Here is a 24,529-nt window from a genome sequence, read left to right on the forward strand (position 1 = left end):
TATAGATTAAAAAAATTAAGTCCGAACTGTTTTTTATTATAAAGTTTAGAAAATATATTGATGTGAAATAATGTTTAGTAAAATAAAATGTATTAATTAATTAAACAAATTAGGTAATTAGATAAGAAAATTGAAAAGTCACCTAAATAAATAAATAAGACATTAATTAAGTAATAGTTGGAAAAGGGTAACCAAGTAAATTCACAATTCAAACTCATATATTTATAATAATATAGATATAGATATAGATATAGATAGATATAGATTAAAAAAATTAAGTTCGAACTATTTTTTATTATAAAGTTTAGAAAATATATTGATGTGAAATAATGTATAGTAAAATAAAATGTATTAATTAATTAAACAAATTAGGTAATTAGATAAGAAAATTGAAAAGTCACCTAAATAAATAAATAAGACATTAATTAAGTAATAATTGGAAAAGGGTAACCAAGTAAATTCACAATTCAAACTCATATATTTATAATAGTATATATATATATATATATATATATATATATATATATATATATATATATAGATAGATATAGATAATAGTATAGATAGATATAGATATAGAATAGATAACGATTAATTGATCTTCCGAATTCAAAATAAAAAATATATGCGATCCAATTGTACATTTTATATTAAAAATACCGAGAATATTTATTTCTCTGACGAAATTTTCCCCTGAAAAGGATGTTATTTTAAATAAAGCAAAAACTTATGTGAGACAGTCTCACAGGTCATATTTTGTAAGACGGATCTCTTATGTGGGTCATTTATAAACATTATTATTTTTTATGCTAATAGTATTATCTTTTATTGTGAATATCGATAAAGTTGACACATCTCACAGATAAAAAATTCGTAAAATCGTCTTACAAAAGACCTACTCTTTAAATAAAATATTTGAAATAAGAATACAACTTAATTCAATTTTAACCTATATATGATGACTCTAAGTTGGGTCCCGAAACATGTGATTTGAAAGACTTGAAAGGAAAACTTACGTATCAGTCCCTATTTCTATTCAACTTTTACTGCTACTCTCCATCACCCAAAAAACCCTCAACTTCACTTGTGAAATAAAGCTCTCTCATTAGGGAGTCAGGAACAAAATTTGTTTGATTTGGAGACTGACTGCAAATTTACCTTATTTGGTGAAATGCCAAGTCTTGGGACTTTTTCATAGTTTTGGTTTTCTCCCAAAAAGTTTTGACTTAAAACTTGACATTAGGCGAGGCATCGGATTATTTAATTGCAACTATTTACTTATTTTTTTATTTAGCTTCATAGTTTTCGAAAACTAAATGGAAAGTTTGAAAATTATCTTTCACTTGAAAGTTTATTATAACATTTTCTCAATAACTCAACCAGCTAATCTCAGGGTGAATTCAATAGTACGAGGGAGATTTCTTCTGATTATGTGGAACTAGTCCAAAATATTGACGAAGAGTACCATTTTGCTTCTTTCTACTTTCTTTTTGAACAAACAACTGAGAAGTTTTTGATAATTTTCCAAACCTGTAAACACTGTAAAAATGTAACCTGTACTAGCACCTCCTTCTCTCGAAAACTCGAAAAAAAAATATCCATCAATCATCAATGCATGATTCATCTCTTGCAACTAAAAACTTCAACAAGAGAGTGAATTTCGACCTCTGCCACATAAATATCGCATTCTTCGTGCCAACGATTGATGGCAGACAAACCAAAGGGAAGTTCCTACGGGATATACTCGATAGATTTTCATTCGTCAGCCATGCTGAAACCCCATGAAGTAGTTGAAGTCATGGTGTTGAACCCGCAATTGCTTTAACCAAGAATCTGCGACGGTCAAAAGCAATGCTAGCTGCCTCTCTCCATCTCCCTCATTTTTGTCTGAAATCCACACATCAGCTTGCATTTTGTAGGTGACTAATCCAAATGGCCGGAGAGAGATGCTTTCTCCTCCTAATTTTCTGCTCCCACCAAAGTTCTCAATATTATCTTCCCACTCCATATCTGTTAAATTATATATTCAACGAGACAGTACAAGTGTTGAAATAATGCACAGAGAAAGCGGAAAAATGTATTACAATGGAGTTCAAACCTTGAAAAGAAGAAGAAAGGGTGTGGTACGTGAGAAAGCATGTTTGAAAGTCTTTGATGGTTGGTCCCTTAGGAATGTGATAAATCGGGTACCTGCATCCATATAGCAATTTACATATACATCAAATCAATTCAATCCCATTTCTGCTTGTCAGCACCAAATATAGTGATGCAAAAGGGGAAGAAGACTGGAGAGAAACTAACCATGCGACAGCCATCCAACTCGCGGGTGAAAGATCAACGCTTCGATACGTCATTAATCCGGGGTACCTTCGAGAGAAGCTATTAACCTGACAAGTAAATACTTAGATTTTTCAAAATATGTGTTGAATCTCCTAGTCAAATGACTAGAAAATACATGAATGATCACGATTCTCACCGGAAACACAATTTCAGTGCACAAAGAGAAATGTTGGTTGGCAAAAGCTAGAATATGTTCTCGAGTGCAAGTATAGAAAAATTAGTTCACAAATGGAAGAATCGTTTAACATCAAATCAGAGATAAACCACCTTGTCCACCAGAGGAACTCTTCCATAAGGAGAAGATGTCTCGAAGTGCTGAAAGTAAAGATTACCCCATCGTTCATCGGAATTCCAAAAGCTATCTTGGTCGATCAATCCATCCTCGGATGAACAACCATCCCATCTTGACAGCTTCTCACTCTCACTCCCGTCACTGAATGAATCACTAGAAGAATTCCTCGTCTCACTTGTTGAGTCGATATCCTCCCTATCCCTAATATAAATCATCAATTCAATGCATCATTATAAACTATCTTCGAAACATAACAAACTAGAAATCACATCAACAAAGATAACTTGTTCAATCTATAGAAGAATTGGGAAGTGCTATTACCTTGAGTAGTTTAAAGATGAACTGCTGGTGAAAATTTGAACAGCAGAGAGATAAGGCACAAAATACTGGGTTAAATTATGGCAACCATCTGAAATAATTGGTACTCCAAGCCCACACGCACTCCATTCATCAAAACTATCCCAAAGATCACCTAATGTGAAGTATTGAAGTTTCTCCCTTTCAGAACGGCACCATAGTTTATTAAGCTTCCTCATCTCATTCTGAATAAATAAAATAAACCCGGAAGAAGAAAAAGATGAATCAGTCAGTAACAACTAAGAAATAGAACGAAAATACCAAAAAAAATGGCAAAAAAATATTTAAAAACGAAACAAACCTTGGACAAGAATTGAGATGGGGCAACGGGTGCTGAGCAATTCAAGAAGCTGTCAAGGTTCGATTGTTTCGAAACCTCCTTGTCAACAAACAACATTATTTTCTTCAAACACAGAAACCAGAGAGGTGGAGAGAGGGAGTGACAGAGAGAGAGCTTGCTCTGATTCTTTGTTTTTGGAGAAAAGAGAAAATGGTAAACGTTGCTTACAAAACAAAGATTACTAGGCGTGGACGTTTGTAGAAATAATGGAAAAACGACCTCGAGTCCTTTTCAGCTGCATCAATTTTCTTCCTTATTATAAGGAAAAACGTGGAACGAAATTCCTCTCCTATCTGATCACAAGATTTTCTCCACAAAGGTCAAAACCGAATTTGTATTATATTTCTAGAAAAAGCCGTAGCTTTTTTTCTCAGCAAGAAAACCCACAACGGAAACTTTCAAGATTCTACAACAAACTCCAAAAAAGTACATCGAAACATTATCTCTTATTTGACCCTTTGTAAGTTGCGGTCGTGTGCGCAGAAGGTGTACATACAGAAGCTCTAGGCTCTGAAAAAGCTTGGAAAAATCATGAAAATGAAAGCTTATTTACACTAAATTCTCAACAGAAATCCATGATCTCCGAAAAAAACGAATCAACTTTTCTCCACAAAATCAAAAGCCAGCACCTTTATTCACCGAACTAACCGACACAAAAATTTTGGTCCTCTCCCCGAATTATAGGAAGAAAGCCAAATGTAGAGAATAAAAGCAAAACAGTAGAAAATAGAAATTGGGCTTTCTCATTTACGGGGATTCCTAACATGTGACCCCAATATAAGAAAATTTCATTCGAATATAAAAAACTCGATTCAAATATGAAAATTTCGACTTAAATATTAAAAACTACACTCGGATATAATATTAATACAACTTTATATTTAATTGATAAGAACCGCAAATTTTTGACAAGAAGTTGGTGGAAATATTAATATGTTTCATTTATCTTTTTTAAAAGCTTAATGTTGGTCAATTATGATCTTTTTCTAGCTTAATTTAAAATTTTAATATTAAGTTCATCGGCAATATAATTTGTTAAATGCTATAATTATGACATGATTTTTTTTAATTAAATTTTGGACTCGTTGCTACCAAACTAAGATTGATTTGTTCAATAATAAACTTTTATGCGAAAATTATTAATTACACTAAAAGTATTTTCTTAATTAGTAAGTGTTCAATAGCATTGGTCGTTATTATATGCGGAAAATTAATAAACAAACCAATAACACGCTATAAGTGAAAAACACTAATTGTTTCTAATACTCACGGGAAATTTAGGGTCCGATTCCAGCAAGTGTCACTAGTCCAGACACATGTTTCAAAATTGACCCGAGCCTGAAATCACAAATATGACTGTTAGAAAGGGGTCAGAAGGGTGTCCTGGCGTAACCCATCCGACGTTCAAGTCAGAGACTGAGGATATAAGTAAAGAAACAGCTAATGGTGCTGCCGAAAAACAATATAGTTAATCCATCAATTATACATCTGAACCTGATATTTATAAGATAATATATGGGTTCGTGTTGAGTCTTCCACCTTAGGTTAGAGATGGGTCAGGGGTCCCAAATGTGGTTTGGGCCTAATCTCCATGGAGTATCAGTTTCATTTTCTTAGAGTTTGTTTTCTCATAAATTAACAATTTACTCATTAATTCATTTGTGAAAATGAAAACAGGACAGGGAAAATGCGAAGGTACCACATACAATCGAGCTAGGATGCAAATTCAAATGTCGTGTATTATTATCAGGTGCAATTTGCCGTGGGAATTTTGTGTAAATATATATATAAATGAACCACTTAATTAAAGAAAATATAATTCAGGGGGTCGATTTCAAGATATAAATAAATTAATAATTTGACTTCTACTTCATTTGCCATTAATTTGTAATTTTCCCATATATTTACGCCGTGCTCTTGTGATATCATGTTAGAATTGAGATGTTGATCTAATTTAATCTTAAAAACTAGCTCAATAGGTGAAAATTGTCCAAATTCATATATACAGTTCTCAATGACTAATATCAATTGTCTCACGTATGTTGAATAAAATCCTTGGAAATTACATTTATGAATTTAGATAATTCTTCCTCCTAAAACTAGTTTTTATGGTTGAGTTAAGCTAAAATCTCAATCTTTAACGCATATTAAGATAAAAGCAAATTATCATGTTAAGATATAGACATAGTACGAGTAATCTTAATTGTGATCTTGAACTCACCAACCCAAATTTTTTGTTGAATCCCAGTAATTCACATATATTTTTACATTTATTATTATTATTTGTATTTATATTTATGCTATTTATCTTGATAAATTTATTAAAAATACATTTCAATTTTATTTAATAAATTTATAATACATTTAAATTTTACAACGACTATTTAATAAGAGCTAGTTTGCATCGGTAATAATATATATAACATAAAAACAATTATTTTATTTTGTTTTAAAAAAACATAATTGCTATCGATTATTGCCAACATTTATATGAGTAAATTTGAGCATGTTGATTGCCATAATTTATATTAGTAAAGTTATAATTGCCACCATTTATTTAGAAAACATAAAAACCAACATAAATTTTTTAAAAAAACTTAAACATTCAGGAAACATAAATATCAACGTAAATTAAACACAGACGTCAACAAAATACAAAGAATGAAATAAATTTAAAAGTCACATAATTATATTTAAAAATAAAAACAAAATAAATGCATATGAAATTCACGAAAGTAGAATCTCTAAAAAAATAATAAAAATTTCTCTCAATGTTTTTTAATAATAATAAAAAACAAAATAATCGCAACGTTTGTGATTAAAGTATACTTTTAATGTCTGGTCTTTTTCATCTTTCAACACGAAACTAAAGTATAATTTTATTATTTTAATATTTTATGTATGATTGATGTGTTTTGAAATTGCTTTATGTATGTTTGATGATTTTTGAAAGATTTATATTATTTATAATGATTTATGTATGATTGATAATTTTGAAATATTTATATTATTTATATAATCTTATCAGTCGATGAATTCTTAAAATTTTAAATTATTTATAATATATTTTAAAAAATATTTAGCCATTTTTTTTTTCCAGGTGAGTTCGTCTAACTCGCAACCCGTGATGGGTTAGGGTATTTCCAACCCGTAAAGTTGGAGAGCCCCTTGATAGCTCTATTTGTATGGTGGAATTAAATAAGGTATAAGTTCAATAAATTTTGGAATAGAATGATTGACATTATTGGTTCACAAAAAATCTTCAATGAATAAAATAACATTATTTTGAATAACCAAATTATATTCGTCATTAAATAAGTATTGATATATATATTTTATTTGATATTATCATAATTATTAAAGTTTTGTGACTTATTATTGTTGTTGAATTACTAATATTATATTTTGTATTGTTGTTGTTACTAATATTATTGTTATTATGAGTGTTATTACATGGTAATCATTATCATCATCATCATTATTATAAAGTTGGCTTTTGAACTATTTTGGCCGATAGTCATGTGGACTACTGATTTGAGAGATATTATCGAAATACTTGATTTCGTCATATTTCAGTTTGATTTCAATTATATTCAACTTGTCAAATATCCCAGTTTGACATCTTATAACTACGCACTCGAGTAAATATATTAGAAACACAACAATAAGTTTTGTTATCATCAAAATCAAGATTAAAATCTTTTCTGAACCCAACAATTACGATAATTTGAACGAGCAAACTCAACCTATGATGAGAATAATTTCCATGTTCATTGAAATAAGCATTCACATGGGAGTGAATGCTCTCATTCCAAAAACTATACCAAGTAAAATACTATAATGTGGTTGCGAATATCCATCGAACTCCCACACTATTCTGAGTGAGTCTCATATGAGACCGTCTCACAGATCATAATCTGTGAGATGGGTCAACCCTACCCATATTCACAATAAAAAGTAATACTCTTAACATAAAAAGTAATAGCTTTTTATGGGTAACCCAAAGTAAGAGATCCGTCTCACAAATACGACCCGTGAAACTGTCTCACACAAGTTTTTGTCCACTATCTTACTAAACACTCTAAGATCAAGATTGATACATTTATAAGATAGGAATAAATCAATTTTTGAAATGATAGGTCTATTTTATTTTAATGATTAATAACACAAGAAATAATAGCTACTCGTGACAATAATGATGGAAAATTATGATCCGGCAAAATCTAAATAACTACACGATCCTTTGACTCGTGGCAGATTATGATTAACCTAAACTTAAAAGTTAAAACCCCAACCTAAAATGCCGGCTAAGCTTAACAAACAGTCTCCAATCACTTCATATATATTATATTATATTTTCAATTTATAAAATTATATTTTATTGCTGCGACCTACTCCCCATTGTTTCCATCAACATCCATTGACTCGTTCCACTCAAAATCAACCATCTGAAATCCCAAAACCACCATCAAGTCCAACCATCAAAAACCAGATAAAATGACCTCTTTCAGAAGGCTATTTTCGTCATTTCAAGCATGGAGAGAGTGGTATCTACATTGCCGCCACTCTTCAATGCAGTATTTGTTTCACTCCTCGCCCGTTTCCTCCACACAAGATAACAATAAAATCAAGTTTCTTCCAGTTCTCATCGGGGGGGTGTGTGTGTGTGTGTGTGTGTTTTCCGATGAAGAGTCACGGCGGAGTGACCACCATCTCCGATCATTTGCTAAAACCCAAGAATCCAAAATCTCGAGAAGTGAGTTCGAAATTCCTCTCACCAAACTCCTTTACTACAACATCATCATCATCAGCTGAATATGGGATCCAATCTCCAAACATCATGCTTTCTCCGATAAAGGAAAAGCCCAGGTCATCCATCGACTCGAAAAGGCATAAGAGCCTCGAAAACTCGGGGTTTTTCCGCGGGCTTTGGCCCTCTTCGTCAACCTTATCTACCTTCTGTGCCTCTGAAGCCGGATACTCTCGCTGATCACCTTGGAAATGAGAGACTCAAAGATATCTCTGAGACCAAACAAAATCAAAATCTAGAGTTTCTCAGTAGACAAAGAAGCTGCACGGGATTGAGCAGGTTTGAGAGTGGGAAAAAAGGTGCAGCAAAAGAAAACCATAGGCCTATTTTTGGCAGGTCAATGGGTATTACTGGGAAGTTTAAATTCATGGAAAATCATTGAAATCTTCTGATTTACTTGTTGATCAAAATGAGGGTCACATTGAACCTGGACGATTTTCCGTTGATGGGATTGCATTGCGTAATAAATCATTCGGTAGAGGAGTAGGATCAGACTCGGAATCGGAACACAGTGATTTATGTTCCGGTTCCAGTTTTGAAACCCAGGCAACCGGAAAAAGATCTCAGGCATCATATATGGCTCCTACCATGAGTTCAAGAAAGCATGGGGTGGAAGATTCACCGAAATTTACGCATGATTTATCGTTAAGATCTAGAAGATGGAGTGCCGATTCTAGCGGTTGTGATCCGAAGCCATTTTCACCAGATACCAACTCTCCGAAGATATTCACTCTAAAGAACTCGATGAAGAAGACTTGTTCTAAGTGGGCTGTGTCTCCAGGCCGATCGAGCTCTCCCACTGCAGAGAACACATCGAGTTCAAAGCCTCCCTCAAGTCCTTCTAGGGGAAAGGGAGGAGTCGGAAATATTCTTAGCATGGGGATTGAATTATTGAAAGGGAAGAAATCTAGTTCCAGTACACCGTTGTCACCTCTGGGGCCAGGCAGCTCGGCTGATATTTATCATGAATTAAGGTTGTTGCATAATAGGTTAGTTCAATGGAGGTACACTAATGTCAGAGCTGAGGCCGTCACTGGAAATCTCGTTAAACACGCCGAGGTATTCTCAAAATTTCATATAAAATTTTGTGAGTAATTTTTAATAATTAAAGGTGAAAATGATGATTTTGTTTTGCATGTTTTATTTTTTGTGATTTTGATTTTCTATTTTATCAAAAATTTCAATCTCAATATGTTTTTTTTCCACAATTTTAATCATATCTCCGACGTGGGACTGACATGCAGTTAACATCTTACGTAAAAAAAAATCAAAATTATCTAATAAAAGTGCAAAACATACATCACTAAACATGCCAATTTTTTTTTTTCCGATTTAAGTCATCTATAACACGAAACGTAAATAACATGGCTCCTAATGTCTTTAAGATAAATTTCAAAATTAAATAATGAATGCCCTAATCTCTATATTTAGCTGCAATTAACTTTTGTAACAAAAGAGTCACAAAACCACAGTCAAATCAAGCCCAAAGAGCATGAAATCATTTATTTATTTGTCTTCTTTTCTTTCTTTTTTGGTGCAGAGAGACTTCCTATGCGCAAGGAATAGTGTTGTTAAACTCCAACGTTCTGTGGTACAAAAGAAACAGCAGCTGCAATCGGAGAAGCTGGAAATCAAATTGAATTCTATACTCTCCTCTCATGTAAAACTATACATATATCATTATGCGAAAGAAAGTTTAGATACGTATGATTTGGAAAATTATATGTTTAATATTTTTTCGTATCTTGTACGAAGATGAAGGAGCTGGAGACGTGGGGAAATATGGAAAGACAGCACTTGTCTGCAGTTACTAGGACCAAGGACTATTTGCACGGTGTTGTCTGTAGGATACCCCTTGTAAACGGAGCAAAGGTAAAAACCGTTTCGTTCTATCACCCGTGTTATCCGTATCAAAATTTGTAGGTCTCACTTAGGATAATTTGAGATAATAAATATGAAAATAAAGAATAAGTTGAACACCGAGATTTATGTGAAAAATCTATAAAAATTATTAGGGTAAAAACCACGGGCAAGATGAAAAGAATTTCATTATAATATTTTGTGGTGTACAACTCATTCACTGTGTTTCCAAAAAGAACACTCTATTAATATAGAAGAACAAAACACCTCACAAATATCATAGAGCTAAGTACTCAAATGCTTATAAGATGAAAGAAACTTTCAGAATGAATGATTTCAGAATAAGGGAAGGGGAGCTCTATTTAGAGCTCCTCGTAAGTGTGAAACCGCGTGTAGGAAATTTCCTTCTATCTGCTGAGAATGTAAAATACGACCCGTTATTTAATTAATCAACACCAGAGATGCATTAAATGATGAATGTTGACTATTATTCGCCGACAAAATTTACAAAAAATTAAAATTATGACATTCTTCTTGTTCTTGTCCCACAGCTAGTCGATATAAGTGTGCTTGCTGACTTAAAAATTTATATTTTTGCAGGGTGAGAAACCCTCAGTTTCCTTTGCCGTTAGACATGCGGATGATGTGGCAGCAGCTATCGACTTAAAGCTGACTACTTGCTCACCCGTGGTATACTGTTCTAACTATAACTTTGATTTTAAGGATGATGTTGGATTTTATTATATTTTTCGCGAGTTTTGAAATTTAAATAAATCTTGATATTTCATATAAAATATAAATTGTACTAAATGACTAATGATTTCATTTCCTCCCCTAGATGGAGAAGACTGCAGGATTACTCGCTGAATTAGCAACGGTGGTCACTCGAGAGAAGCTACTGTTGGAAGAATGCTTGGAGCTTTTCAGAATGATTTCTTCAATAGAGGTTAGAAAAGGTGTGTGTGTGTGTGTGTGTGTGTGTGTGTGTGTGTGTGTGTTAAAGAAAAGAAAGACAAATGCATCACCAAAATGGGAAAAACTACAAATTTGGTTTTTTGTGTTCATCTCTTTGCGATCTTGCTTCTTTGTCTTGTCAAGTTTTAGTTTTAGTTTTAGCATATTATTTAATTTTTTTTTTTTTGCAATTATAATAATTTTTATATATCATCTTCTATAGAAATAATTACAGAAATAAATATATCAGATTATTCTTAATTTTGATAATAAAGAAAACTAAAAGTGCAAAAAACCAAACATCAAAGACCGAAAAAAAAATTCCCACAAAAATGTAAACTCGAATTAATAAGTTATTATCGAAAAAATACATCAGCAATGGCACATGATCACACAATGGGAAAAGTTTAATGAAATGGAAAACAAAACTAGTTTTTTGACATTCTTTGACATGCATAATTGCATATACTGTTTATTTTTTTCCTGGTTTAATTAATTAATTAATTGTATGGTAATAAATTTTTAAAAAGTAATTGTTTGGTAATAATAATGATCTTTGAAGTTCTCAGCCTTTTTCTTTCGAAGCACATGTTTTGAAGAAAAGTAGCTATTAATTATACAGCTACCTCCACAAGTCCTAAATAGCCCATAACTATGACAAAAGTGTAATTTAATAATGTGGTGATAAATTAAATATTCTCAATCTTTGCCTTTGCTCACTATTTTATTTTTGGGTGTATTTAAAATTTATCGTAATTATTATTGAAATTGAATAACTTGATATATAGTGAATTTGAAATTCAGTTTTTTTTTCATCCAAGCAGTATGATAAAATTGAAATTCATCGTAGAATCTAACATACTGATCGCGACTCAATTCTTCTTCACTTCTACGTTTAAATCGAATTTCTTGTTTCAGATGCAAGAAAGGAGTTTGAAGAGCAGTATTATGCAATCTAAATCGATGGTCCAGCGCCATATCTTGTTGTCCACATAGTTCTATAAGCTATACACGGAACATATTGGTTCATCGAATATTTCGGAGAATAACTTTGGACAAATTTTATTTTTATAAAAACGACATTCTTCAAATACAGTATTTGAATGTTTTCAAATACACATGAGAAAGTCATTTTCTAAAAAAATGTTTGACCAAAGTTGTTTTACTAATTACCTCATTATTCATTAATTTTACATTCGGAATGAGTGTAAATCTTTTGCCATGCTTATTTTATATATCTGTAATTTTTATTATATTAGTCAAGTATAATTCTTTTGTTGTCGTTTATCATATATATATGATAAGCTATATTGATTTAATATTTATCATATTTAAAAAAATTCAGTGCCCAATAGATGAGACACAATATAGAGACATTATTATAAAATAATGTAAGAATCTATGAGATGTTGTGAGTGTTCAAAATGTTATTTTTTTGGTTTCAAAATTAAAAGTATTAGAATATTTGGAAGCTCTGAGTTTTATAAAATATTTAGGGAAATTGAAATCTTAGTGTTGTAAGTTGTCATATTTTGGATTTTAGTTATGTAATTTGATTATGTTTAGTTTTCATACCGTAATTTGGATTTTTTTTTTGCGTCATAAGCTAATAAATAATATAATATTGATTATTTGACAATGATGTTCTTCGACATAGGTTTTGTAGCGAGAATAAACATATATTACATACATTAAAATAAATTTAAACAAAAATAAAAATAAAAATATGGCAAAACAACACTCAATATTTCAAAACAGGATGAAAAACTTGTCGTTTCTGTTTATTTTTTTAGATAGATTTTAATATGTATAATATCATATTTATTCTCGTCACCTGAGCCATGTAGAGAGAAATAAAAAATATTTGCCGAATTTAATAGTTTCAGCCTTCAGGTGAAAAATGACTAAAACAAACACATAAAAGAAGTTATTGATGAAAATAAAAAATTGACAAGTTATACGATAAAACAAAAAAAAAAACATGTCAACTTTATATAACAAAAATGAAAGTTTGCCAAATATTTATTTATTGAGTATGTCTCTGAGACGGTCTTACGAATATTTATCTGTGGGACGGATCAACCTACCAATATTTACAATAAAAAGTAATACTTTTACCATAAAAAATAATATTTTTTCATGTATGAACCAAATAAGAGATCCGTCTCACAAAATACGACATGTGAGACCGTTTTATATAAATTTTTACTTTATTTATAATATAACGATTTATCCCAAATTTCTATTCCCTACAATTAATTGTCGGAAGTTCAAAAAATCATAACAATTCAACAATATATAATAAAGTTAATATTAATAGCAGCCAGCAGCAACAGCAAAAATATAATGAACTTGATCGAGCCTTGGACGGACAACAATACGATAAATAATAAACTAGGAATCTGTCTTGTCAAATCACAATTTAATTTATTTAACTTTTAGGACAAATCATAATTTTCTTTTATCGATTAAAACCAATGGCATTCCCAAATTCTGCCACCACACCTGCTTTGATTATATATACGTAACATCCAATTACACTTTGCCCCTTTTTTTGTTATTATTTTTAAATTATAATCAAACAACTCATCATCTACTAACCTTTTTCTTTATTATATGGTAAAGTATGCCAGCGGTCCAAACTTCAGGGATGTTAACTGGGAAAGGTTTTACGGATATTAATATATTATGGGTTGCACATATATAATTTTTTTTTACAAAATTAAATATGAAATGAGATTTAATAAGATTATTTTTTTATATGTTAAAGATATTTTATAATATAAAAAATATACATAAATAATAATTGAATAAATATGATCATTTTTCTTTTTTGAAATACTTAAATTGAAAAACAAAATTGTACATTATAATCAATTATGTGAGAGGTAATTTTGGAATTTAAATTTTTTTTCACTACAATTTAGTTCAATATTGAGTTTTTTATTTAATAATATAATCTTTTGTAATTTGAATTTCGTTCCAAATCTGAAACATATTGTAGGACTGAACGCTTACCGCTTTATCAAAAGTTATAGCTGGTAGTAATGGTGCAACTCAAATATTTTAAACAGCACAACAGCTCAAACACTACGGTTCGATCGCTCATATAGACATGTTATATTATAATTGTTTATTTTCTTTTTTAATAAATTTCATTTAGCTGTCATTTTGCAAAAAAAAAATATATATATATTTTAAAAATTAGCATAAATTAAAATGAATGTTTGACCGATCATAAAACAAATTGTTTTCTTCTTCCACGATCATCGAACAGCACTGAAGTGTGCCTTCGAAGGGATGAAATATCTCGCGAATTTTAGCAGGATTCTCCGCGACAACTCTGCTCCTACCAAGCTGTTGGTGCTATGCTCTCTCAGGTTTCGTTTCTTCTGTGGCATTTCTTCCTACATGGACATGGATTTACAACGATTCTTCGTAAATATGTAACCGTGTTTTGTTTCCGGGAGGAGGACTCATTGTGTTGTTTCCTCTTCAGATTGCTTCGATTTTGGAATTATGTATGAGAGGGGGGGGGGGGGGGGGGGGGGGGGATGTGCCTTCGCTTTTCTTTTTTTTCCAGATCCCGCTTTTTACTGTGTCCTTTTTTCCACTGCCTAGTTAAAAATCAGATTGCTTTTGTTCTGCTTAACGATGGGATGCTGTATTAGGTTGGCTTTTTGTTTTGGAAATTCATGGACCCCATTCAAAATGAATCCTGCTGCTTTAAGATAATTTGCTGAGTCATCTTTCCATTACCAGGACTGTACTTTAGGATGCTTCAAGTTTTGGTTGACTTCGAGTTCTCGGATGTTTTAGATTTTGACTGGTGATATATTTACTTTACTTCAAACATGTGCTTGATGTAAATTCTTTTATTCAAAAAAAGGTGCTTAATTTTTTACACAAAGTTCAAGTATTACAAAAGGCCTCTCTTAATTTAATGTTCTAAGGATATGCAGAAGTAGCAAAAAAATAGCTGAAGTCTTGTTCACGGTGAATCTGACTTTGATGGTTAGCATTCGATCTGTTTCATGAAAGTTCTATTTATTCGAGAACTTATATGTCAGTTCAATACCATACGTCTTCTATTACGTGATTTACATTAACAGTGTGTTTGACATCCAGGATTTGAGAGTTTTTATGGGATTTGCTGGTTTGGCCTGTTTGGAATTCAAGGTTTGGATTATTGTGTTGGTTTAAAGTAAAAATGATTATAAATCATTCTGTTGGAGAAAAAAAGGATTCGATAATTTTAAAATTTCTAGTACCCTTATTACATAGTGCACATAAAATAATAATTAAAAATTCAAACTTTAATATGAAACTTAAAATCCAGAAAATATCATAAAGAAACAAAACTCTAAACCATCATAAATTTAAACGAATCTAATGCAATCAATCATATTTATCCTAGATGAGGTTCATTTCCAATCAACCACGAAGACGAGCATGATGTGGAATCCCCAAGAAAAAATCGGCTGCAGTTGGATTTGACATAAGATAATCACTTGCTGCAAAAATGAAATCTTCATCTACTCCATTAAGTTTTGTCAGTTCAGTGTATATCTCTTCACATCGACGCTTGCTCTGTTCATTGACATCCATCGCCTTAGCCATTTGTGAGATCGTGTTATTCAAAGTGTCAAATCTCTCATTCATTTCATCAAATTTTGACACTTTTTTCTTGCCAACTTTAGAATTATTATTTGTGGACGATGAATGAGGAACAAATGTTTGTTGAACATTCTCCTCCTCAAAATCATCCAAAATTTCTAAATGTATATGTTGCTCGGCTACCAACCGATCGATCTCTTCTATTCTTGAAGATTCTCCATAGCTCGGCTCTTTCCCCTCTCTTGCCCAACGACGTGTCTTCTCTTTTCCAGTTTCTGCTCCTTTTCCAGTAGCTCTATCCTTTTCAAATATTTCTCGAAGCACAGGAAAATACGGAATTGCAATATGTCGGACATGTTTAGCTTCAGGATATACCTAATTACATTATATTGATATTTTAAGATAATAACAATTGAAAAAAATAAAAACAATTAAAAATGAACACAATAACAATGCATACCTTGATTAATGTATCCCAAACCTCCTCTGGTGCTTCAATTTGTTTTGTTATGTCATTCCAACCAAAACCACTACCTCGTTTGAAGACTTCCAAAGCAATGGTCATCTTTCTTTTCAAAGTTTTTAATCTATTTTGCACGTTATCTTTATTTACTTTCATAGTGAATTTGGAATTAATAGCCTCAATAGCAGCATTGTACGCAGCTTGAGAAAAATTTCTATCTGGTTTTTGTCCTTGATTCTTTTGTTCAAGTAAAAAATCAAGCAAAAACTCATCCATCTGTTGAGTCCAACTTTTGTAGTGGACAGCTTCAATAGCTGGAGCATCAGTACTCATTTCCTAAGATGTGATAAACATTACAAAGCTCAAATCATAAAAAAAATAATTAAAATGTCTAATGATAAGACAACTAGCAATTAGTTTATTGAGTAAAACAATAAAAAAAATATAAATTCATAAAAAAGAACAAATTTTACATAGAAATCAAACAAATTTAATATTATTAAATTTAAATTATAGGACGACCAAAATATTCTAGGTAGGACCACACGAATAATCTTCCCACATTTCTTGCGCTATTCTATTTCTTATCATTATTCCACGCCTACCACTATCAGATCTACCACGAGATGCTGTATTTTCTTCAGTCACAATATCTTCATAATTTGTTAGTTCACTATCGACTTCAGCAATCAATCTTTCATCAGGATCTACTCCCATGAGAAAATTATGCAAAATGCAGCATGCTAATATAATTTCAGAATGTGTCTCTACGTTGTAGTTGGGCTCGGCACCACTAGCTAAAATTGAAAATCTCTTCTTTAAAACACCGAATGCTCTTTCAATGGCATTTCTCAAAGATGCATGTCTGTGATTAAATATTTCTTTTTGGGATTCTGGCCCACGATTAGTGTATTCTTTTAGATGATATCGGGTTCCTCTGAAATGAGCAATGAAACCATCTCTTAGCATAAATCCAGCATCGACGAGATAAAATTTACCTACACAAAGTAATTGAGGATTAATAATATTTTTATGTACCATTTTTACATTTAATATTATATGTATGATGAAATACCATTTGGAACTTTTAGCTTATCTTCTCTTTCGAGTGCATCCTCAAGGACACGTCCATCAGCTGCAGAACCTTCCCATCCAGGTAACACATATGTAAACCTCAAGTCAAAGGTACATGCAGCCAACACATTTTGTGTTGGGAAATCTTTTCTTCCTCTATATCTTGCAACATGTTCTTTAGATACTTTAACACGGAAATGTGTTCCATCGATTGCACCAACGCAATCCTATTATATGTATCAAAATTAAATTATTTTTTAAACATTTATGGCTTAAATTTTAATAAAACAATAAAAAAAGTTTTATCTATATATTTTTACCTTGAAATATGGATAGAATCTATGATTATCAAAGATTTCAGGTGGGACCTCATTTCCATCAGGTTGGATCATGAATTGATCTTGAAGAGATATGATCGCCTTCAAGATATTGTGAAAATGTCGACTGATGGTTTCTCCAGATCGTAAAAATATAAATCCCATTGAGCGAGTACTTTCATTTTGCCCAACAACATACAAAAATTTTGCAAATTGTTCTTCTATGCTGCTGTAAATAGTATCTTTGAGGAAAGTTTTCTCTCGTAATAGTGTAACAAATTTCATAAATGTTGTTGGCCCCATACGAAGCACCCCACGAATTCTTTCATCGGTTTCAATACGATACATTAACTCCTTCCTAACTACATCTCTTTTTGAATCTTTTTCTGATATGATGTTACTTATGTAGCTCTTATTTTTATGAAATAACATATTCAAGTAAGCAACACAAGCTACTATGGCTACAACCGCAATATGTGATCGCCGAGTTGATTCTTTGACTCCATCCATCTATAAAATAAATTTTTCATATACAAAATAAAAAAACTATTGCAAAAATCCAACATGTATCATAACCAGAAATAATAAATTAGTAGCACACAAAAGCATGATTAACAAAAATATAACAAAAACAAAAAAAATAAATACCAGTATAAAGATCAAACAACAAAAATTGATTTTGGACATCAACATGCACTCTATTAAACGTAAAAAGAGAATTTGGTAATTACTATAACTTTTATTATATTAATCAGAAAATAATACACGAAACTTATAAAATTCAAACAAAAGCTTTCATCTTCTAAAAAAAAGTTAAAAGGAAAAAAAGTCTAACCGTGTAGAAATTTTTGGTGGAGAAATTTGAGATGTGTTGGTGAAGAATGATGAAGAGAAGAAACAAGATTTTTATATAAGTTCTCAAAAATAAATAGAGATATTTGAAATCTTTTTCTCGAATATGCAAAATATTATTATAAATAAGAACCAAATAAAAAGGGAAGATGATTTGAAGAATCAAACGATGATTCATGATTCACTTGTTTGTTAAATATAATATTACTGTTTTTGCTGTAACATAAAGCGGAACTGAAAAGACCGAAATAATCGACGGCGGAGAGAATGACAAGCGTGGTCAGGTTGTCAAGATAAGTTCAAACTCTTGTATGAATAAATTTAATATATATTTTAAAAGTTTTATATTATACAAGATAATGAATTATATTAATACACATAACTTGCATTGAATTTATATCATCATGTGTTTTTTTTTTTTTATTTGATTGTTGTGTCATACTTTTTGCATGATAGGTGAATGAAATAGTATATTTTATTTGGATAAAAAAGTAATTTTGTGTTTTTAAATTCCAAATCCCATCAAATCTTATCAAATTTGATGGGATTTGGATATTCTTATTGAAATCCTATGAAATCCCATGAAATTCTAAGCAAATCCGAATTCCATTTTTGAATCAAATTGTCAAACATAAAAAATAGAATTTTGAAATCCAAATCCCCTCAATTCCCACCAAATCTTGGCTGCCAAACACAGTGTAAAAGTACATCAGCTTAATCATTCTCTTCATTTTTCAGTTTATTGAAATAGAATATCTGCCTTTTTTCTGCCTGTTCACAGTAGTGGAGGCCTTATTGCATATGCAGAATCACCTTCCGATGGTGATAGATCAGTAACAAAAAATCCCAAGGAAACACAAAAGAAAAGAGTGGTAGTGCTTGGAACAGGCTGGGCTGGTATTAGCTTCCTGAAAAATTTGGATATTTCATCTTATGATGTTCGAGTGGTTTCACCCAGAAATTACTTTGCATTTACTCCATTGTTACCTAGTGTCACATGTGGAACAGTTGAGGCACGAAGCATTGTAGAACCTGTTCGGAACATGATAAAAAAGGTAATTAATTTTGAAGACATTTGTTTTATGTCTCATTGTTCTAACTTTTCTTGGCCTATTTGTTTTGTTCTCGGGGTATGTTTACAATTAATTTTGGCCATCCTTCCAATTATTGGTGAATGATTTTACATGTTTTTAATAAGAATGTGCTTAGGTTTTTTTTTCTTAATTGTAGAATTTTTACTTGTTTGCTTTTTACCATTTTTTATTGACAGAGAAATGGAGAAGTTAGTTACTGGGAGGCAGAATGCCTTAAGATCGATCCTGTGAGCAAACAAATTTTCTGCAGGTCCAGTGTTGATGAAAATTTAGTTGGGAATAACGACTTTTCTTTAGAATATGATTTCTTGGTTATAGCATGTGGAGCACAAGTAAACACCTTTAATACTCCTGGTGTATTGGAGAACTGCCACTTTCTCAAGGTATTGTCCATATTCACAGATTGAAACTAAGATATTCTTTAACCGATAAATTCTGCTGCCATGTGCCTTTATATCTTTTACCAAAAAGTAATTAAATTTCATGCAGGAAGTAGAGGATGCTCAAAGAATTCGTAGGACAGTGATAGATTGTTTCGAGAAAGCCATACTTCCAGGGCTGACTGACGACGAGCGACGGACTAACCTCCACTTTGTAATAGTTGGAGGGGGTCCAACTGGTGTTGAATTTGCAGCAGAGCTGCATGATTTTGTATATGATGATTTGGTAAAAATTTATCCCTCGGTTAAAGATTTTGTAAACATAACTGTGATCCAATCTGGCGATCACATCTTGAACACGTAAGTAATTTCAGCCATACTTTCTCAGTGTTTCTTGATGGGAAGCCTGAAAATGACTCAGCAACTATGGTATCTCACACACCTGCAGGTTTGATGAAAGGATTAGCTCATTTGCTGAGCAGAAATTCCAAAGAGATGGTATGGAAGTTTTAACAGGACATAGAGTCATGAGTGTCTCGGACCGAACAATTAACATGAAGAAAAAGATTTCAGGGGAGGATGTTTCTATACCACATGGAATGGTTGTATGGTCAACTGGTGTTGGGACTCGGCCAGTTGTGAAGGACTTTATGGAACAAATTGGCCAGGTATGTTTTGAATTGCGATTTATTCTTTTTACCTATCATATATCTGCACACATTGTTATTGATTGATTGGTTCCGGACTGTCATGTACTTGCTTTTATTAACTATGATCCAGATGAGTACATACACATAATGACTGTTACGTTCTACTTTCAGGGCACCAGGCGTATCCTTGCGATTGATGAATGGTTGCGAGTGAAGGGATGTGAGGATGTATATGCCCTTGGTGATTGTGCCACTGTAGATCAACGTAAAGTCATGGTAAAGTTCGATTTTCACATTATTTTCTCTATCTATAGGCAACATTTGTTAGATTTGAATCACCACGACGCCTTCCATCTTATAAATTCGTTCTCTGATAATTTTAAAATAAAACAGTATGTTTATGCCTTCGTAGTAAGTCATCCCTCGTCCACGTCACTTCCGATTTATCTTTGTAAAGTTTGAGAAACAACAATCAAATTAAGCAGTTTCTTCCTAAATTTTATTGACCAACATAATAAATCAGCAGGAACATGTACAAAAGTGCTTCACATTAAGTGTAATTTATTTATGAGACAAGTTTTCATTCTCCAACAACTGTAAATAAAATGATAATATATGATCTTGAAGTTAAGATAACAGAAAAGAGTACGAAAAATGGAAATATAGGAATATATGTGCAGAAATGGTTGTGACCATTTCCTTTTCTTTAGGAGCAGCTAGTGCAGTGTAACAATCTTATTGTAATTGAATAAAACGACTTCATGTCCTCCATTAGATTGTTAAGGTAGAATATGAATCTCCAGTTTTCATACTTTAATCTTCTAGTTGACAGGAGTAGATTTTTCCATAGTACTGCATGGTCATCATCATTTGTTGTTTTTTCAGGAAGATATCTCATCCATATTTAAAGCTGCAGACAAAGACAATTCTGGTACCTTAACTATGGAAGAATTTCAAGATGTGATTGAAGATATCATGATCCGATACCCTCAGGTGGAACTGTATTTGAAGAGCAAACATCTGTTTGAAGTTACTGACTTCCTAAAAGATGTATATGGAAACGATAAAAAAGAGGTAAATATTGAAGAGTTCAAGTCAGCACTCTCACTCTGTGATAAACAGATGAAGAGCCTTCCTGCTACTGCACAAGTAAGTTTGCTTGGCCGTCAATTTTTCTGTCCTTTTGTTTCTTAAATACCGAGTTTCAATTTGATATCTGATGTACAAGGTTGCTGCTCAACAAGGAATGTACCTTTCTAGGTGTTTTAATATGAAGAAGCAATGTGAACAGCATCCAGAAGGTCCTCGCAAGTTCAGAAGTGGAGGTCGACATGAATTTCTCCCCTTCCAGTAAGTTTGTCATTATTTTTATCATCGACATCTCTCGATTTTTATTTCAAACACCATCACTCTGATTTCTATAGTTAATATTAGTCAACCATTTTATCTTCTTATCCTGAACCGAAACCATAGGCCACTCAACGGAAAGCAGAGGAGATTAAACATTTTTCACTAAGTATTAGTATATGTGATGTAAACTATTTACAGATCATTGGGATGTTTATTAGACACACAGTCCAATGGAGATGAGATGACCTTGCCGATTACAAACAGAAAGTTGGAATCTAATTATTTAGAACTGCTCCATATGAGATAAATATAGTTTCGTCTCTTGTTTATGGTGTATGCAGTCCTGCCTTGTGCCCTTGCTAGCATTCTTACCTTTTTTTTCCCTAAAAGTTAGAAAATGCTGCATTCTGTTTTCAGTTTATGATCGAGCACTATCTATTTTTTTTTTTTTTAAAAGGTATAGATTTCATTGAAGCGTAATAAATCCTTTGATACAAAGACTAAGTATTTTAGTTTGTTCAACTCCATTAGTAAAATCTTTATGAAGCATAAGAGAGAGAGACATAAATCGACTCCGAGCAGGGGATAAATTCACGAGCTTTCTGATAGTCCTATTGAGCTTTTACGAAGATCTTTAAGAAAGCATCTTAAATTGATGGAAGTACAGATGGACTGGCAGACTTAAATTTGCAGCGCAGGGATTGTGAGTTAAAAGTGTGTTTCCAAGATGAAAATTCAGCATATTCATGTTAGATTCATTCTCAACGAGAAAAATATTTTTGAGGTGTTTGTCGACCAGGTTTTGGGAAAATTATGCTTCATTTCATTGTCAGTGTGCTTTTTGATCTTCCTTCTCATATTTATTTATGCATACGTGTCATGCCCTATAAGTTACCTAAATCTAATGTGCTTGGTTATGCGATTGAAAAAATAATTATTTGTGAAACCAGCAAGTTTGATAAAGATGGATTGACTGTTTAGGTAAGTTTAGATTTGGAAAGTAGTTTACTGTGTCATTTAGGGTACAAAGATGTGCCCGTGGCTACCATAACCACTCTCACCTAGGCGCAGGGTTTTCATGGAAAAATCTACATTGATCAACCTAAGTAAGAGAGGTTCAAGAAGCGGGATAAGAGTTCGAAGTGTCTCTCTTAAGACATTATGTTACGGCTTGGGTACCTTTTTTTTTTAGGTACGTTGATAGATTTTGTCAAGTGGAAGAAATTTTTTATGCTGTCAATATCCATGGAAAATGTCTTGTTTGTATGTCTATTTATCTAAGTGGTTCTAGGAAACAATTGACTTAATGACACACAACCTGGAAGATGTTCATATTTTAGTTAGATTAACATTCTCATTTTGATTAGAACTCAGAATAGTATACTAGGACCAACGCTTCTAAGTTTTATCGATTTGGAAGTTCTTTGTAGACAACCTGTATCAACTCCGAGGATTTGAGAAATGTGTATGTGTGGAATCTCCGGTAGATTTCCACTGATTAAGAAAGAGGGATTGTAACAAATTTTAATTAAGAATGAAATTTAATCAGGTGTATAAACCTGTAGTTTATTATTTGTTTCTTGTCAAGATTAATTTTCTGGCAAGATAATACCAAATTTAGAGAATCCGTGGTCTTGAGGTGAGGTTCACGACCTCTTTTTAAATATTTTATGCATTTCCATCTGAAATATCTGCCTCATAAAGTCGATGTGGTTGAGCCAAATGATGTCTCACTCTTATTTACTTTTCATATATTATGTGGTTTTGTAACATTAGTTCCAAAAGCTTCAAATATTCTGAATGTCAGGTACCGGCATCTTGGTCAGTTCGCACCACTTGGTGGGGAACAAACAGCTGCGGAGCTGCCTGGAGACTGGGTTTCCATGGGTCGTAGTACGCAATGGCTTTGGTATTCTGTGTATGCAAGGTCAGTAATTAGCTTTGTGTTCAATGAAGCTAATAATCTTAAATTTGCCAGTTGAATGTCGATTTACAGCGAATTATTTGCCTGCAGTAAGCAAGTTAGCTGGCGTACAAGGTTTCTTGTAGTTGGCGACTGGGCAAGACGATTCGTGTTTGGAAGAGATTCGAGTCGTATCTGAGTGCTTAGAAAAACACTGGTTTTTATTACTATTGGTTACTGGAGTCCCACTTATTTTATTGTACATGCTTGTTTTTTTTATCGTTCTCTTTCTGCATCTCAAATATGACTAAATCCGCAGTATAATTTTCAAGATTTACCACTTGCATACAAAAACTGTTGTTATTCTTCATACTATTTGCCTTTTGATTTTTTCAAACCAATTTCTTGTTTCGACCAAATCAAAATGATTCTAGTACGTTTTTGCATGTTAAACGTGCAATGTTATCTAATTAGAGTCATCCTCTGTAATTTTATTAAACAAATAGGTCGCTGGTTTATTCTTTGTTCAACTATTCTATGTTGGTTTCATCATTGTTATTATGAGAATGGGGATTTTTTAAAAGAAACGAAAGCAAAACGAGTCCTATCGAAGATATAAAAAAAATTCTTGACGGAATTTCCAAAATTTAAATGAAAACAAGAATGGATATATCGATGCATTGGCTGTTTTATAGAAATGTTCATGGTATTTTTCTTAGAAATGCAGAAAATATATGATTACAATTTCTAATTTAGCTTTTAGAAAAATATTTTAAAAAAATCATCATTTTCAAAATAATTTTCACTAATAAAAAACCAATCTTCTTCTAACAAAAATAATAATTATCAGGACAGTTAAGAAATTAACTCTGGTTA

General features: G+C 32.1%; 4 protein-coding genes across 7 annotated transcripts; 2 read left to right on the top strand and 2 right to left on the bottom strand.

The window, feature by feature from the left end:
- Positions 1-1,356: 1,356 nt before the first annotated feature.
- On the bottom strand, positions 1,357-4,058 carry LOC140838591 (uncharacterized). Its single transcript, XM_073205018.1, has 6 exons — positions 3,291-4,058; positions 2,954-3,174; positions 2,608-2,833; positions 2,302-2,387; positions 2,099-2,190; positions 1,357-2,010 (listed from the first exon to the last, which is right to left on the bottom strand). Exons 1-6 carry the CDS (start codon positions 3,384-3,386, stop codon positions 1,763-1,765), a joined length of 969 nt encoding a protein of 322 aa, XP_073061119.1. The 5' UTR covers positions 3,387-4,058; the 3' UTR covers positions 1,357-1,762.
- A 3,955-nt stretch (positions 4,059-8,013) lies between these two features.
- Positions 8,014-12,029, top strand: LOC140837714 (QWRF motif-containing protein 3-like). The gene is given in 8 exon segments (XM_073203829.1): positions 8,014-8,283; positions 8,285-8,506; positions 8,509-9,198; positions 9,680-9,799; positions 9,895-10,011; positions 10,600-10,689; positions 10,838-10,945; positions 11,872-12,029. Coding segments are annotated over 8 exon segments (1,695 nt in total). The 3' UTR covers positions 11,950-12,029.
- Positions 12,030-14,174: 2,145 nt separating this feature from the next.
- LOC140838592 (external alternative NAD(P)H-ubiquinone oxidoreductase B1, mitochondrial-like) lies at positions 14,175-24,046 on the top strand. Of its 4 annotated transcripts, XM_073205021.1 has the most exons (11): positions 14,620-14,967; positions 19,058-19,173; positions 19,268-19,331; positions 19,547-19,753; positions 19,860-20,110; positions 20,199-20,418; positions 20,572-20,676; positions 21,286-21,549; positions 21,629-21,750; positions 23,558-23,677; positions 23,765-24,046. In XM_073205021.1, exons 3-11 carry the CDS (start codon positions 19,320-19,322, stop codon positions 23,850-23,852), a joined length of 1,389 nt encoding a protein of 462 aa, XP_073061122.1. In that variant the 5' UTR covers positions 14,620-14,967; positions 19,058-19,173; positions 19,268-19,319; the 3' UTR covers positions 23,853-24,046. The 4 variants fall into 4 exon arrangements, 3 of the variants coding, with proteins under 3 accessions (XP_073061121.1, XP_073061122.1, XP_073061123.1); XM_073205020.1 differs by lacking the exon at positions 14,620-14,967 and adding an exon at positions 14,175-14,333 and having other exon boundaries at positions 19,058-19,331; XM_073205022.1 differs by lacking the exon at positions 14,620-14,967 and having other exon boundaries at positions 19,057-19,173.
- Positions 15,388-19,020, bottom strand: LOC140840292 (uncharacterized). Its single transcript, XM_073207588.1, has 2 exons — positions 16,031-19,020; positions 15,388-15,945 (listed from the first exon to the last, which is right to left on the bottom strand). Exons 1-2 carry the CDS (start codon positions 16,364-16,366, stop codon positions 15,388-15,390), a joined length of 894 nt encoding a protein of 297 aa, XP_073063689.1. The 5' UTR covers positions 16,367-19,020.
- Positions 24,047-24,529: the final 483 nt, after the last annotated feature.

This window comes from Primulina eburnea, chromosome 8, assembly GCF_022965805.1.
Source record: "Primulina eburnea isolate SZY01 chromosome 8, ASM2296580v1, whole genome shotgun sequence".
NCBI lineage: Eukaryota > Viridiplantae > Streptophyta > Magnoliopsida > Lamiales > Gesneriaceae > Primulina > Primulina eburnea.